We start from the raw sequence: 15,713 nt of genomic DNA on the forward strand, positions 1-15,713 counted from the left end.
CAGTGAAGTCCAGGCTGATGAGTTCTCAGATAGAAATGAGGAAGTTATTGGGAACTGGAGTAAAGATCAGCCTTGTTACACCCTAGCAAAGGACTTGTCTGCATTGTGTCCATACCCTAAGGCTTTGTGGAAGGTTGAACTAAAGAGTGATCTAGGGTACCTGGTGGAAGAAATTTCTTTTTTTTTTCTTTTTTTTTGAGACGAGTCATGCTCTGTCACCCAGGCTGGAGTGCAGTGGCATGATCTAGGCTCACTGCAACCTCCACCTCCCAGGTTCAAGCAATTCTCCTGCCTCAGCCTCCCAAGTAGCTGGAATTACAGGTGCTTGCCACCACACCCGGCTAATTTTTGTATTTAGTAGAGATGGGTTTCACCATCTTGGCCAGGCTGATCTTGAACCCCTGACCTTGTGGTCCACCCACCTTGGCCTCCCAAAGTGCTGGGATTACAGGCATGAGCCACCACGCCCGGCCCTGGTGGAAGAAATTTCTAAGCAGCAGAACATTCAAGAGGCTTTGTGGCAACTTCTAACAACCTGTGGTCAGACATAGGAGCAAATAAATGATTTAAACTTGGAACTCATATTTAAAAGAGAAGCAGAGCCAGTTGAAGTTTGGAAAATTCTCATCCTGGCTATGTAGTAGAGAAGGAGAAAGTGTTTTCAGGAGAAGAATACAAGCAGGCTGTGGAGCAACCACTTGATAGAGAGATTTGCATGAACAGAAGAGAGCCTAGCCTAGTGCTACTAATCAAGATGATAGGAAGAAAGCCTTGAAGGCATTTCAGAGACCTTTAAGGCAGCCCCCCCAACCCCCATCACAGGCCCAGAGTCCTAGGAGAAAAGTGTGGTTTTGGAGGCCAAACCCGGGGCCCAGCTGCCCTGTGCAGCCTCTGGACACTGTTCCCAGCATCCCAGCTGCTGCAGCTCCAGCCACAGCTCAAAAAGCCCCAGGTATAGCTTGGGCCTCCACTCGCTCTGAAGGGCACAAGCCACTACTGTAAGCCTTGGTGGCTTCCACATGGTGTTAAGCCTACAGGCACACAGAATGCACAAGTGAAAGAGGCATGGGAGGCTACACTTAGATTTCAGAGGGTCATGCCAAAGGGAAATGTGAGGTTGGAGCCCCCAGACAGAGTCCCCACTGGTGCACTGCGTAGTGGAGCTGTTGGAAGGGAGGTGTCACTCTCCAGACCCAGGAATGGTGGAGCCACCAGCAACCTGAGCCTGGAAAAGCCACAGGTACTCACTTCCAACCCATGAGAGAAGCCACAGGGCCAGAGCTGCCCAAAGCCTTGGAAGCCCACCTCTTGCACCAATATGCCCTGTATATGGGACATGGAATCAAGGATTATTTTGGAGCTTTAAGATTTAATGTCTGCCCTGCCGGGTTTCAGACTTGTGTGGGGCCTGTTGCCTCTTTCGTTGGGCAGATCTCTCTTTTGGAATGGGAATGTTTACCCAATGCCTATACCACCATTCTATCTTAGAAGTAAATAGTTTATTTTTTATCTTACAGGATTATAGGTAGAAAGAACATGGCTTGAATCTCAGATGAGATTTTGGACTTTTGAGTTAATGCTGGAACGAGTTAAGACTTTGGGGGACTATTGAGAAGGGATGATTGTATTTTGTGATGTGAGAAGGACATGAGATTTGGGGGGCCAGTGGTGAAATGATACGGTTTGGATGTTTTATCCCTTCCGAATCTTGTGTTGAAGTGTGACCTCCATTACTGAGGCGGGGCTGGTGGGAGGTTTTGGATCCTGGAGGCAGATCCCTCATGAATGGCTTGGTGCCATCCTCATGGTAATGAGTTCTCACCCCGGTAGTTCACTCAAGAGCTGGTTGTTTAATAGCCTGGAACCTCCCGTCTCCCTCTTGCTTCTGCTCTTGCCATGTGATATGCTGGGTCCCCTTTTGCCTTTCACTGTGATTGTAAGTTTCCCGAGGTCTCACCAGAAGCAGATTCTGGTGCCATGTTGCTTTTACAGCCTGCAGAACCATGAGCCAAAGTAAACCTCTTTGCTTTATAAATTACCCAGCCTCGGATATTTCCTTATAGCAATGCAAATGGACTAATACTCCCAACAAGCAAAAACACCAATATCAATTTTCAGAACTTTCTCCAAGGAGTTTATTAATAAATATCCACATTACCTTTTTATCCTCATAGGAATTTTCTAGTGCTGATTTACATATAAATTGCTGTCTTCAAATTTAACTTTCTAAATGCCAGAAGCTCTCCAAGATAATTATGACAACCAAAGCATCCCTATGTTGAGAAACAGTAAGGAGTAATGTGAAGTGACTTTAAAAAAGATCTACAAGGACTGATCAGTCATCATGGAAATTTTTGTGTTATAATTTAAGCAAAAAATTCTGTTTTCCAGTGTAGCTCATGAAATAATTACAGTAATCTCAACAGTGTAGTTTAATTCTTGAAAAACTTAATGATAATTTTTTTCCCCCTTTTTAAAAGAGAGATTCCCCTGGAGCTTCAGCGCCTTGTTCATGGTGGCCAAGTGAATTTGGATATGGAGGATCATCAGGATCAAGAATACATAAAACCTAGATTGAGGTTCAAGGCTTTTAGTGGAGAAGGGCAAAAACTTGGAAGGTAAAAATCCTAAAATGAGAAAAATACCTTTGTTGAACATGAATTTTTCTTTGAGAATAAGAAAAGCAAAATGACTTATGAAGTAAAAAACAAAAATATGAACCATGCACATTAGATATATAAATCTGTTAATAGTATTATATTATTATACTATTATATCATTATGATATTAATTGTGATATTAATAATACTGTAATTAATACTTAGATTGCAGTTACCATGTTCCTGGCCCTCTAAGCCCTATTCATGTGTTATCTCACTTAATCTTTACAACAGCTCTTTGACGTAGATACTGTTATTACTTCATTTTGCAGATGCAGTAATTTGCCCAAGATTATTGAGCTAAGAAATGACTAGCATGTGGGATTCAAACCCAGGCACTCTGACTCCAGAGTTTGTGCTTTTCACCACTATGTTATATGCCTCTTTCAGATTACCTGGTTTCAAAGGAGAGAATTGTAAAGGGTTGTCAATGAGATAAAATAATGGATACCTTACATCACAACTTAAGCATGCATGTCTGCCATCAGTAATGACCAAGCTCTTGCAGCAGGAGCAATGTGCTTAGCTTTGTGATTTTCAATAGTTTTTAAACAGCCAAACCCTTTTTTCAAGTCATAGAAGTGCAATATGTAAAACCTGAGTTCCTCTGATTGTCGGTGAAAGAAGGCGTTGTGTCTGAGACATTTCCAAAGAACCTTAGGACTTTGAAGAGCACAATTTAAAAACCAATGCACATGGCAGAATGTATGAGTGGTTTCCTTTATAATAGCCATGGCTTAATGTAATCTTAGAAATTGTAAAATATGTTGGTAAAAGTTACCCTCTACTCGTCCACATATTGTTACAGGTGATATGGAATTGCCACATTGGCGATGTTTCCAGTGTATTCTTTGGTGCATCCTTTGCTTCTCTTCATGTGATTCCTTCCCTTCCAAGCCCCCTTCAGTTGCCCGGTGTACACTGGTTGTCTATTCTCCCCTTATTTTTCAAGATAAGAAAGAATTCAATATTGCTTCTTTATGCTTTGCTATCTCTAGTCTCCCTTTCTGTATTCTCTTCTCCTAATAGAGACTGGCGCTGGGGACATAAAGGAAATACAGGAATTTATGTTGACCTGTTTTTCTTAGGACACAAACTCTTCAATTTTAAGTCACAGGTTTACTCGGAAATTTTCTTCCTCATCTCTCTTTCCTGCCAACACATGTCAAGCTTCTCTTTCTTTCTTTCTTTTTTTTTTTTGAGATGGGGTCTCTTGCTCTGTTGCCCAGACTGGAGTACAGTGGTGCAGTCATAGTTCACTGCAGCCTTGACCTCCTGGGCTCAGGCAAGCTTCCTACTCCACTCTCCTGACTGGGACTACAGGCACTGCCAAGCCCAGCTAATTTTTTTTCATTTTTAGGTTTTGTAGAGACACATGTCTTACTATGTTGCCCAGGCTGGTCTTGAATTCCTGGCCTCAAGCTGTTCTTCTGCCCTGGCCTGCCAAAGTGCCTGGGTTACAGGCATGAGCCACTGCGCCTGGCCAGGCTTCTCTCGAATTGTATAATATTATGTTTTTACTCCTCTTGTTGTGATCACATATATATATGTGTATATATATACGTATATATATGTATGTATGTGTATATATGTATGTATGTATTTTTTTAATTATCACTTCCCATTTTTACTTAATATTTATTGAGATTACGATTTTTAATTAGAATGCAGATAAAATGCCTAGTCATCTCTTTGCTATATACATATTCCTTCTCTATTATTTAAATGTATGACCAAGAATTAATGTTAGACTGCACATCCTTGTTAGTAGACCTACAGTAAATCTAGACTTGGAATCGAAGAAGGTAGCATAAAGGGAAGGCATCTGAGAAGAGCCAGTGATTATTAAACTCATGAAAATAACGATATTATCTGATGATAGTATCTCACAAAGGCCAATCATTTTCCTTATAAGGAAAATAGAGAAAATAACAGAAAAGAAAGGAGAAACTGATGGAAGAAAGTGACAGAGATCAGTGGTGGTAATAATGCCATGTTAATTTACTAGCCATATTGATCAAGATTTTGATTATAGAAAACGGAATCTACTTGCCAGTAGTAATAGGTTTCTTACAGGATCTTGTGTAATTTATAGAATATCTGGAAGAGACAAGCAAACCAAGCTTTCCTTAGCCAGGAGAAACAAACACCGTAGAAGAGTGTTCCAGAGAAAAAACTACGTCCCCCAGTCAGGTGCTCGGTGCCCATGAAACTAGGGACTAGATATTAGAACATTCCACCATAGAAGAAATAAATGCCTCCACCACCTTAGTAACCAGAAGAGCTACAGAGTTTCCACTTTGCAGTGCTTACTTCCGCCAAACAAATGTATGTTTGTTTGCTTGGTGGAAGGGTAGAATCATGAAATCCTAGCTGCAAGAGAGTCTGGGAGATGGAGTCTTTAGAATTTTCAGCTTCTAATAGAAGGAGATAGCATGATGATGTGAGCCTGTGTGTACACAAACCCAGCAGTTGAATAAGCAAATATCATATATTCTAAAGTGAAGAATTACATAGAACATTTTATATTAAAGATTTACATTAAGAAATATATTAAAAGTTTAATAGTTAACCTTCATTTAGAAAGTAACTTTCTAAAATGGCTTGGTTCTCAAGAGTTCAAGACAGTTATTTACTGAGCAGGAAATAAAAAGAAGCAAGTAAAACAGAAATGAAAATAATCTATTGTCTTCCATAGATGGCAGTCTAATTACACACAGAATGTTACATAGATGGGAACTAAATCTTTTCATGTGATATACAATTATGGTGCAAACCAAAATGCCATAAAAATGTTACATAGTACCCTCACATAATAGAAGAAAGCAAACCGTAGATATAAAACTGCAAATTTGCAATGGTAGAACAAACTGTATTATTGAATAAAAATTAGCTTGGTGAGCTAGAGTAGTGCCTAACAAGTAAAAGACCTACAAAATCACGGAGTCGTTTTTAATAGGACTAGCGAGTAGGCATTCTTGGTAGGCTTTTGAGCTGGCGTGTATAATGATAAACATCATGATTTGAAGCTGATCTTTCTGCAGAAGAACAGTCACTGCCTATTTGTCCTACTGTTCTCTTCAAAAGATTGTGCTTGCCACTCTCACTCACCTGAGATTTGACTTCATCTGGGGCCCTAGACCCTGAGGGCCCTCTTCCCTAAAACTTCAAAGCCTTACCTTATCTCAGCTCTTCAACAGCTGTGGCCTAACTGAAGCCTGACTGGGTTGTCAGCCCTGTGCAATTCAGTACTTCTGGGGACAGTCTCAGCTGTGCTGAGCAGGCATTGCTGTGCCTCGTCAGTCTCACAGGGCTGAGTTGCTTTCCTAAACCCCCTCCTCGACCCCTGCCCCTCACTCCCAGCAAATTATGCTTCCAGCTTCATTGAGAAAATAGAACCTGACGGGAATTCTCATTCTTATTATGTTTCCCTCCAGCCTTCAAGCTGGTCATTTCCATCCTCCTCTCCCTCCATAAGTTTGAAGAAGAGGATGTTTCTCCTCCTGTCTGAGGGAATTACAACCTACATCCTTTCCTGCCATTTGCCTACAAACCTTGTTGTACCAATTAATTTCTCTTTTCTTTCTTAAAAAAATTCTCTTTTTAATGTAAAAGTTTTACTATGGCTTGATCAATTGAATGATATGGAGAAAGTTTTAAATAGCAAACAGATGTGATTTTGACAGCTAAATATTAGAATTAACATAACTTGCCTGGGCACTGTGGCTCACACCTGTAATCCCAGCACTTTGGGAGGCCGAGGCAGGCAGATGACTTGAGATCAGGAATTCAAGACCAGCCTGGCCAGCATGGCGAAACCCCGTCTCTACTAAAAATACAAAAAAAAAGAGAAAAAATTAGCCGCATGTGGTGACAGGCACCTGTAATCCCAGCTACTTGGGAGGCTGAGGCAGGAGAATCACTTGAACTCAGGAAGCAGAGGTTGCAGTGAGCTGAGATCACACCACTGCACTCCAGCCTGGGCAACAGAGCAACACTGCATCCCAGAAAAATAAATAAATAAAGTAAAATAAATTAATGAACATAACTTTTTAGGCTGGTTTTTTAATACCACACTACCAGCTTGTCCAGCTATCTATCTGTGTGGTTCTGAGCATGTCTTTTAGTCTCTCTGTGACTCAGTTTCTTTTAGATAAAATGATATGGTTGGCCTAAATTATGTTGGAAGTCCATCCATTCCAGTTCTCAAATGTTATTATTCCATACACAATAGTTTCATTGTGATATACACACATTTTCTTACCTAGCTTCCCCATCCCGCATTTTCTGTTTTGAGAAAAAGCATACCTGGTCAGAATCTGCCTTAAACAGAAAGCAGTAGATTACAAAAATAACAGGGAGGCAACTTGGTGTGTGGAAAGAGCCCAAGATAAACCTCAGCTCTCTCACTTACCAATAGGAATATTGGGGGTAATTTTTTTTTTTCCAGAGTTGTTGTTAGGATAATTATAATGCTAATAGACAACTTTTAGTAGTACCAACTATATAAAAGCACCATTTGAAGTGCTTATGTGTCCTAATTAATATAATCTTTACAGCACTGCTGCTGTTGTCTCTCAGGCACAATAAGGGTAAGTGACTTGCCTGGTGTCACAGAATAAGTGCTGAGTTGGGATTGAAACCAGGTAATCCAGCTCTGGGAACCATGCTGTTAACACTGCCTCCCAGGCTGATGTAAATGAAATATTGCATGTGGCAGAGGTGGTAATGGTGGTAGTGACGATGATAATGTGTATACCTGGTTATCAGTGAGGCGGAGGTAAAGAGGACCTTTGCATTCAGTGTCTCATGTCTTTTCTCTTGGATTTTCATCCCCCTCCCTTGTGTAAGGAACGCTGGACTGTTGGCACAGTAAACCAGATTGGCAGTGCAATTACTTAGGCCCTCAATTCCAAATTAAAAAGAAATTCCTTAATATCTCATCATTTATTGTAAGTCATAATTTTAACCTTATGTATATTTTTATGTATCCTCAAGTCAGTTCTAAAATTAGCACCAGGAAATAGCTAAAGAAAGAGAAAGTGTCAGCAGTTAGTACCAGGTAATTTTATCACTTTACTGTGTACTCTGAGAGAGAAGCTTTTTGAATGGGAGGAAGAGTCATGATTTAGATTGGAGTAAAGCCCAAATGCTCATAGAACTTTTATACTAGTAATATGTAGATACATGCATGTCTTTCTTCCAGAAGAAAATAATCTATAGGAAACCACCTAAATCTCAGAGTTCAAGAGAAAAAACTTCAAGGCTATCAAAAATTCCTTAAGATGACTGAGAAAATTGAGCTAAATGTATTTTAATTATTTAACCAAAAGAGTACTCCTCTGTTTTTGACATTCACTTTTGGCGTATGCTGGCTGATCATCCTGCTGGTGTTAGAAGGGGCTAAGACAGCAATGCTAGGGTCACTAGTAACCAAGTTCAAATGGTGGTAAGATGTTCTATCAAGCTTCATTATGAATTTATTGTCATGTAATAACATTTTATTCCTCACTAGTACTTAGAAGTTATTTCTCTTTTGCAAAGCAGTGCTTGAATCAGATGTTTTTAAGTAATATTAACCAAGTCTAAATTAAATGAATTTAGTGCTGATAATATGTTCACAATAGCTGGCACCCATGGAAACACTGTGTTCTAGGCACAATATTAAGGACTTACTGGTATAATATACCTTCATAACATAGTATTATTCCCTCACTTTATAAATGATAGAACTGGGGTTCAAAATGATTGATGTACTTACTCAACTTTACACAGTTGACATAGCTGGTATGTGAAACCATGTCTGTCTGTGGTCTTAGTGATTCTTTGACACTAACTCAGAGTTGCTTGTATTTCTAAATAAACTGGTTTGCTAAACAGTGATGAAGTTGCAAACAGTTAAATGAGGAAAGGATGCAAAGTTAGGCTTTTAAGAGAGATTAGATAAACCAAATAAGAATCGTAGGATCCAAAATAACTTTAATATAATGAAAGAGGTTGAAAGAAGTATAGGAGACTCAAATGAAGCCATGTTCTAACTGTTTATCTGCTGTCTTCAGTTTGTCATATATTTTACATATTCAGATTGGTGTTCTAATTATTTAATTCCTCTTTTTTAGCCTTACACCTGAAATAGTCAGTACACCTTCCTCTCCAGAAGAGGAGGATAAATCAATACTTAATGCAGTTGTTCTTATTGATGATTCAGTGCCAACAACAAAAATTCAAATCAGGTTAGCAGATGGGAGTCGTTTGATACAAAGATTCAATAGTACACACAGGTAAGCTTCTATACCAACAGTGTCCTGTTTGCTGTTATATACACTGGATTGCTTATCTAAGTAGAACTGTATGTGACTTTGAGTAATGAAGAATATGATATTCTTTAGGTTTACTTTTGAAGTAAGTTTTTGGCAGAAGAAACATTTTTAAAAGGACAATAGCTGTGTATAAGAAATGAAATATGTGGTATTTAAACAGTCTCTATAAACTATCCAAATACTAATGTGATCTCAGATATCACACAGAAATAAATTCAGAACTATAGTTTTACGTTGTTACTAAAACTATATGAAGTAGAATCAGATTTAATTTAACATAGTAAAACCTTTTGGGGACTTTATTCATTTAAAAATTTGTGATAATTTTGATTGGGATTAATTTTCTGTATAGCAAATACTTCATAATATAAATGTGTATTGTAAATCAAGTTTAATTGTACTTTTGTGAAGAACTTCAGATACTTTTAAATGTTTCTTTAATATTTACTTGTGCATCAACATTTGATTTGTCCATTGAAGTAAGACCCTAACAGATATATTTATGATTTTGGTTGAATTACTATGTTTATGTGAGAGTAATTTTTTAAAATTATTCCTATGATAACACATTTCATAGTTTTAGACTCACCTTGCCACAGGCCAATCATAATTACCTTTTTCTGGGTCATATGCTGCTAACATATTTTATACTCCGAAAAAAGTACAACCTGCACTTTTTTTTTTTTTTTTTTGAGACAGAGTCTTACTCTGTCTCCCAGGCTGGAGTTCAGTGGTGGAATCTCAGCCTACTACAAACTCCGGCTTCCAGATTCAAGCAATTCTCATGCCTCAGCCTCCTGAGTAGCTGGGATTACAGGCAGCCACCACCATGCCCAGCTAATTTTTTCTGGTTTTAGTAGAGACGGGGTTTTCACCGTGTTAGCTAGGCTAGTCTTGAACTCCTGGCCTCAAGTGATCTGCCCACCTCTGCCTCCCAAAGTGCTGGAATTACAGGCGTGAACCACCGTGCCCAGCTGGACCTGCACTTTTAAAATAACAACGTTAGTACACTTAACTTTATGCATAACTTACCTGAAGATTGTTTCCATTTTACAGGAAAAGTAAAAGTACACACTAAAGTTACTTTACATTTTAACTGAAGCCTAAGATAAATCCTTCAATTGAAATACTATATATTAAAGAAAGTTACAACACCTTTATATAAAGATTAAAATTTTGTGATTTTTATTATGATTCAGTTTTAAGTTTACATGAAAATATGATTTTTTATGTTACAAATTATTTTTATCTTATTTCTTCAGGATCCTGGATGTCCGGAACTTTATTGTACAGTCTCGTCCTGAATTTGCAGCTCTTGACTTTATTCTTGTGACTTCATTTCCGAATAAAGAGCTAACAGATGAAAGCCTGACACTGCTAGAAGCAGATATTCTTAACACTGTGTTACTCCAGCAACTAAAATAATATTGTTCCTGTCCATGCAGTAGCATGTGGGAATAGATGATGTGCCATATTAATAAGGACAATACTTCAGCATTAAAAACAGCCAAATTATTTTTATTATTTTTACAGATAAATTTTGGTTTTATTGTTAATCTGTCTTCCAATCTGAATATAGACAAATTTGGATTAGGAATAGACCTTGAGATAAGTATGTTTGAGTTTTTAGTTGAAGGACTGGCTTATGTTGATAGTTTTTGGATTTCTAGGCAAATCAGTTTGTTACATGCTTAGTGTTAATGTAGCAACATTTCTTTGCAGAGAAAAATGAACAAAACCCCTTTTTGATAAATGCATTTGGTAAAATTTGCACTAAAGTTTCTTGATGCAGCATTGACCAACAGCCATTAAGAAATCTTTTGATCAAATAAGTTAAAAATTTGTCTATAATATATACTGAAACGTGTCTATTTTGATTTTGAAATTGTTTGATCATACAATAATTATTTCTCCTATTAAGATTTTACACATCCTTTTTACTTACTGATTTAGATATATTACTAGTATCGGAAACTACAGTTTTGCCTTGTATTTTACAGAATTATGACTGTTGTGAACTTAAACAGAAACACATAAAGGTCAGTAATTCTTTTTTTTTTTTTTTTTTTTGATATGGAGTTTTGCTCTTGTTGCCCAGGCTGGAGTGCAATGGCATAATTTCTGCTCACCACAACCTCCACCTCCCAGGTTCAAAAGATTCTCCTGCCTCAGCCTCCTGGGTAGCTGGGATTATAGGCATGCGCCACCACGCCTGGCTAATTTTTGTGTTTTTAGTAGAGATGGCGTTTGTCCCTGTTGATCAGGCTGGTCTCGAACTCCCAACCTCAGGTGATCCACCCACCTCAGCCTCCCAAAGTGCTGGTATTACAGGCATGAGCCACCACGCCCAGCCTAAAGGTCAGCAGTTCTTAAGAAGATGTGGTAAACAGCAACAACATTTTAAAATCAAGTAATTACAGTTCCTCCCAGAGCTTGCGTTGATCACATTCATTTATTCATTTAACACATTTTTCTAGGAAACTCACTGTACACATTAAACACTATTCTATGTGCTCAATCTAGAATGTCTTCTCCAGAACAAGACTAGTGTAGAAATACAGGAATGTAAATTCTGTCAGACAGACTAGATCCAAAGAGTTACCAGCATAAATGTTTGCATTTCTGCTGAAGCCAGAAGCTTTTCCTTCTTCCCAGACACCATTTCATCCTCAGTTATCACTTCTGGTTAGTTTTCCATTGCCACCATAACAAGTTACAAAATGTGGCTTAAAATAGCACAAATTTATTATCTTCACAATTCTGTAGGTTAGGAGTCCAGGTTAGGAGTTTCGCGGTGCTAAGATCAATGTGTTGGCAGGGTTGCATTCCGTTAGGAGGCTCTACGGGAGAATCATTTCCTTGTCATTCCACCTTCTACAGGACATCCTCATTCCTTGGCTTGTGGCCTCCTTCTTCCATCTTAAAAACCAGTGCTGTTTCATCTCTATGACCCTTCTGTTACCACATCTCTTTGACACCAGCGTGGAGAGGTTCTCTGCAGGACTCATGATTAAATGAGGCCCACTGGATAATCTACACTTATCTCCTTGTCTTGAAATCCATAGTAACATTACGTCTGCAAAATCTCTTTTACCATCTAAGGTTACATACAGGTTTGGAGATTAGGACATTAACATTTTACATGGAACATTATTCTTGCCTACTACAGTTCCCACCCACCCCCCGCTTCACCCCTGTGATAAAGATTCAGATTCATCACAAATAAATTGACGTCACTCATAGGTGCTCAAAAGTCACAACCCATTATTACAGCATCAACTCTAAATCCAAAATCTTATCTGGGTCTCACCAACTCAAAAGTCTCAAATCTCACATTAAAGCCATCTAAATTAAGTTTGGGAGAGGATCTGTGTGTGATTTATGGGACATAATTCCATCTGTGCACTTGTGAACCTAGAAAACAAGTTATCTGTTCCCAAGTATGATGGCATGACAGGCAGACAATAATAGTTACACACGTTCCTGTTCAAAAAGCAGAAACTGGGATGGAAAAAGGAGCCATCAGCACCAATCAATTTACAAAACCAGCCAGGCACCCTTCTTTAAGTTTCAAGGCCTGGGAGTAATCTTCAGTTCACTGCTGTTCTCTGGGCTTGTTGACTGTCTCAGAGTCATCTTTACTTTTTCACAAAAGGTAGCACACATTTGCAGCTGAGTATCAGCTTATCAGTTTGTTTCTTATTTTATATTCTCTAAAGCTTTCTGTTAAAAATGGTGGTGCTTCTGCTGCTATAACGTTGTCAAGAAACTTGCTATAACGTTGTCAAGAAACTTCTGGGTCTCTTACATATGTCACGGGGATGCACTCATTTAGATAAGAGGCTCCTCACATACCTTTCCTGGAAAATCCTGTCTCTGTTTTTGGCTTTTTCTGAAATAGCTGAGAGGATCTATGATTCACACCCTTAATATCTTCAAAGAGTCTTTTGTGTGACCTGATATTCAGACCTTTTGATGTTTCTGAAGTATTAGCAAAAGGTTATACAGCCATATCTTCACTTTCTCTAGAGAAGGCTGCCCTGACAGTGAATCTTAGTTTTAGTGGCTTTTGCCATTTGAATAGGCCACGAATTTCCCAAATCATCAAGTTCTGGTTTCTTTATATTTAACAGTTCTTCCCTCAATCTACCTCCTTCCACATTTTACTATAATCAGCAAGAAGACAGCAGACTGTACCTTCCACAGCTTGCTTGGAAATATCCTCAGCTAAATATTGAGGTCATCACTTAAAAGTTCTGCTTTACACATGACTGCAGGACACAACTCGGCTTAGCTTTTTGCCACTATGTAACAAGGACTCCTTTCCTCCACTTTTCCAATAACATATTCCTCATTTTTTACCAACAGTCTATTCATGATGATTTAGATATTCTATGGCAATCGAGGTATTCTCTATTATGCTCCTTTCTTCAAGGCCGTCCTAGCATTAACATTCCATATTTCTACTTAACAGTCTGTTTAAGGCAATTTAGCTTCTTTTCTGGCATGCTCCTCAGAATTCTTCCAGCCTCTACGTACTGCCAAATTCCAGAGCCACTTTTCCACTTTTACGTGTTTGTTACAGCAGCACCCCAAGTACCTAGAAAAGTCTTTTATGCCTGCTTCTCTGCCAGATGACTTGAATATGCTACTAGATTTGGAATTCACCTTTCTCCGGGGTCACTGTTTATTTCAAAGAGGTGAATTTACCTGTGCTAGGGTTTTCACACTGTGAGTGCTACCAGAACTATCACAGGATGAAAGTGGTGAGCCCACCACTGCAGAGAAGTTTTCTCAGTGCCGTAATATAGAGGAATTCTCAAAATAAGCCCTACTCCTTTTCACTTACTGAAAACAACTTGGATAATGTATAACAGCCAGCCCCATTTCAAAAAGATTATCGGGTAAAACAACTTTTTCATGGGTCAAAATCATCTTCCGAAGAAAATGATTTCTTTAAAGAATTGAACATTGTAAATCAAAGGGCATTATCCTGTTGTGGATTAACAAAACAGGAAAAATAACCAATCTTTGTAAAAGTATTTGAAATTTTCTTGTTTTTATCAGTTGAGTGCCTACAGGTGCACATAGAAAAACAACTGCCATTTTTGTATATATAAGTCTTCCAAGATAGAGATTTACATTAGGAGAGAATTAAACATCCAGGAGGGATGAACAGTATTTCATGTGTGCTCTGTAGTGTTTTGCTTTATTGAGAGTCATTTTCATGAATTATTTTTATTACTGCAGTCATCTTAAATTTATAATCATCTCAAAAAAGATGTCACAATGAACAGACAACCATCTGTGAGGTCAGTCATTTTGCATGATGTATGTAATCAAAAACTTTGAAATGTCTGCTTACTAATAAAGAATGTTTTCACTGAAACTTATTGGAAAGGTTTTTCAAATTTTCTTTGATTTGTAGTTTTGAGTGCCTGAATAGATTGTTTTAACATGAATAACATTTCCTGTGGTTTAATTTCCCTTGGAGCACCTTTGTCAGGGACAGAGAAGGAATTGGTTGTAGCATATTATCTGAATATCCTGTTACTGTTTCTGTTTTTATTCTACCCAAATAAAAAGGTTCAGGTGCTTCTTTTTTGCCACAATGGATTTCTGAAAACCTTGTCACAATTGTTAAAGGAAAGTAAATCTTGGGACCCCAGAATCACTAAGCTAAAGGGAAAAGTCAAGCTGGGAACTGCTTAGCGCAAACCTGCCTCCTATTCATTCTATTCAGTTCTCTCTGCTCACTGAGATAAAGGCCTATCTGATTGCCTCCTTTGGAAGGGCTCATCAGAAACTCAAAAGAATGCAACCATTTGTCTCTTATCTACCTGTGCCCTGGAAGTCCTCTCCCACACTTTGAGTTGTCCTACCTTTCCATATTGATCCAATGTCCATCTTACATATGTTGATTGATGTCTTATGTCTCCCTAAAATGTATAAAACCAAGCTGTGCCCTGATCACCTTGGGCTCATGTCATCAGGACCTCCTGAGGCTGTGTCACACTTGCGCATCCTTAACCTTGGCAAAATAAACTTCCTAAATTGAGACCTGTCTTAGGTATTTGGGGTTCATGCAACGTATATTGTTAAAAAGTGCATCATGTTGAAGCGGCCTTGTCTGGGGCGACACCCGAGGTTCGTTGTCTCACAGCCACAGAGATCAAAAAGGTGGACACACACAGTGAGGTTAAGAGCTGAAGTTTAATAGGCAAAAGAAAGAGAAGAGCTCTGCTACCAAGAGGGGTCCTGGAAAAATTGCTTGCTGATCCGCAGTGAAATGCAGGGGGTTTTATAGATGAGCTAGTTGGGGGGTAGTGTCTGATGTACATAGGGTGCAACAAGCCAGTTAGGAACAGGTGTGCCATCTGCATAGGGTGTAAATCTCTGGCAGCCCCCACCCCAATCTTATTATGCAGGTGGGTTCTCTGCCTGAGCTTCTCCATGTTGCCCATTTCTTTCTTACTGTACACATGCTAACAAAAAAGGGAAGATGGAGTTTCCATGGTGGACATGTCTGGCCCCCAGGTAACCCTTTTCTATTGGCACAGCTGCAGGCCTCCTCCTGTGCAAGCTTCCAGCTTCCTTACCTGTGTTTGCAGCTCGATCTTTCAGGCTGCTCTTTGTTAGAAAAGAAATGATTTCTAGGGCTGCTTTTTGTAAAAAGGGAAGTTCTGTTGAGGACTCTTTTGCCCTCACTATCTGCCTAAATAATTTATTTCTA

General features: G+C 38.8%; 1 protein-coding gene across 3 annotated transcripts in view; it reads left to right on the plus strand.

The window, feature by feature from the left end:
• Positions 1–14,369, plus strand: part of UBXN2B (UBX domain protein 2B) — a 40,075-nt gene extending 25,706 nt beyond the window's left edge. For 2 of the 3 annotated variants that reach the window (XM_002819110.5, XM_054561642.2), the window contains 3 exons: positions 2,481–2,618; positions 8,780–8,941; positions 10,243–14,369. In XM_002819110.5, the coding sequence (XP_002819156.1) occupies positions 2,481–2,618; positions 8,780–8,941; positions 10,243–10,405 (463 nt within the window). In that variant the 3' untranslated portion in view covers positions 10,406–14,369. Of the gene's footprint in view, positions 1–2,480; positions 2,619–8,779; positions 8,942–10,242 lie in introns of those variants that run through there. The other variant, XM_054561643.2, reaches the window with a different exon arrangement.
• The last annotated feature ends 1,344 nt before the right edge of the window (positions 14,370–15,713 follow it).

The sequence above is a fragment of the Pongo abelii genome, chromosome 7, assembly GCF_028885655.2.
Source record: "Pongo abelii isolate AG06213 chromosome 7, NHGRI_mPonAbe1-v2.0_pri, whole genome shotgun sequence".
NCBI classification, from domain to species: Eukaryota; Metazoa; Chordata; class Mammalia; order Primates; family Hominidae; genus Pongo; species Pongo abelii.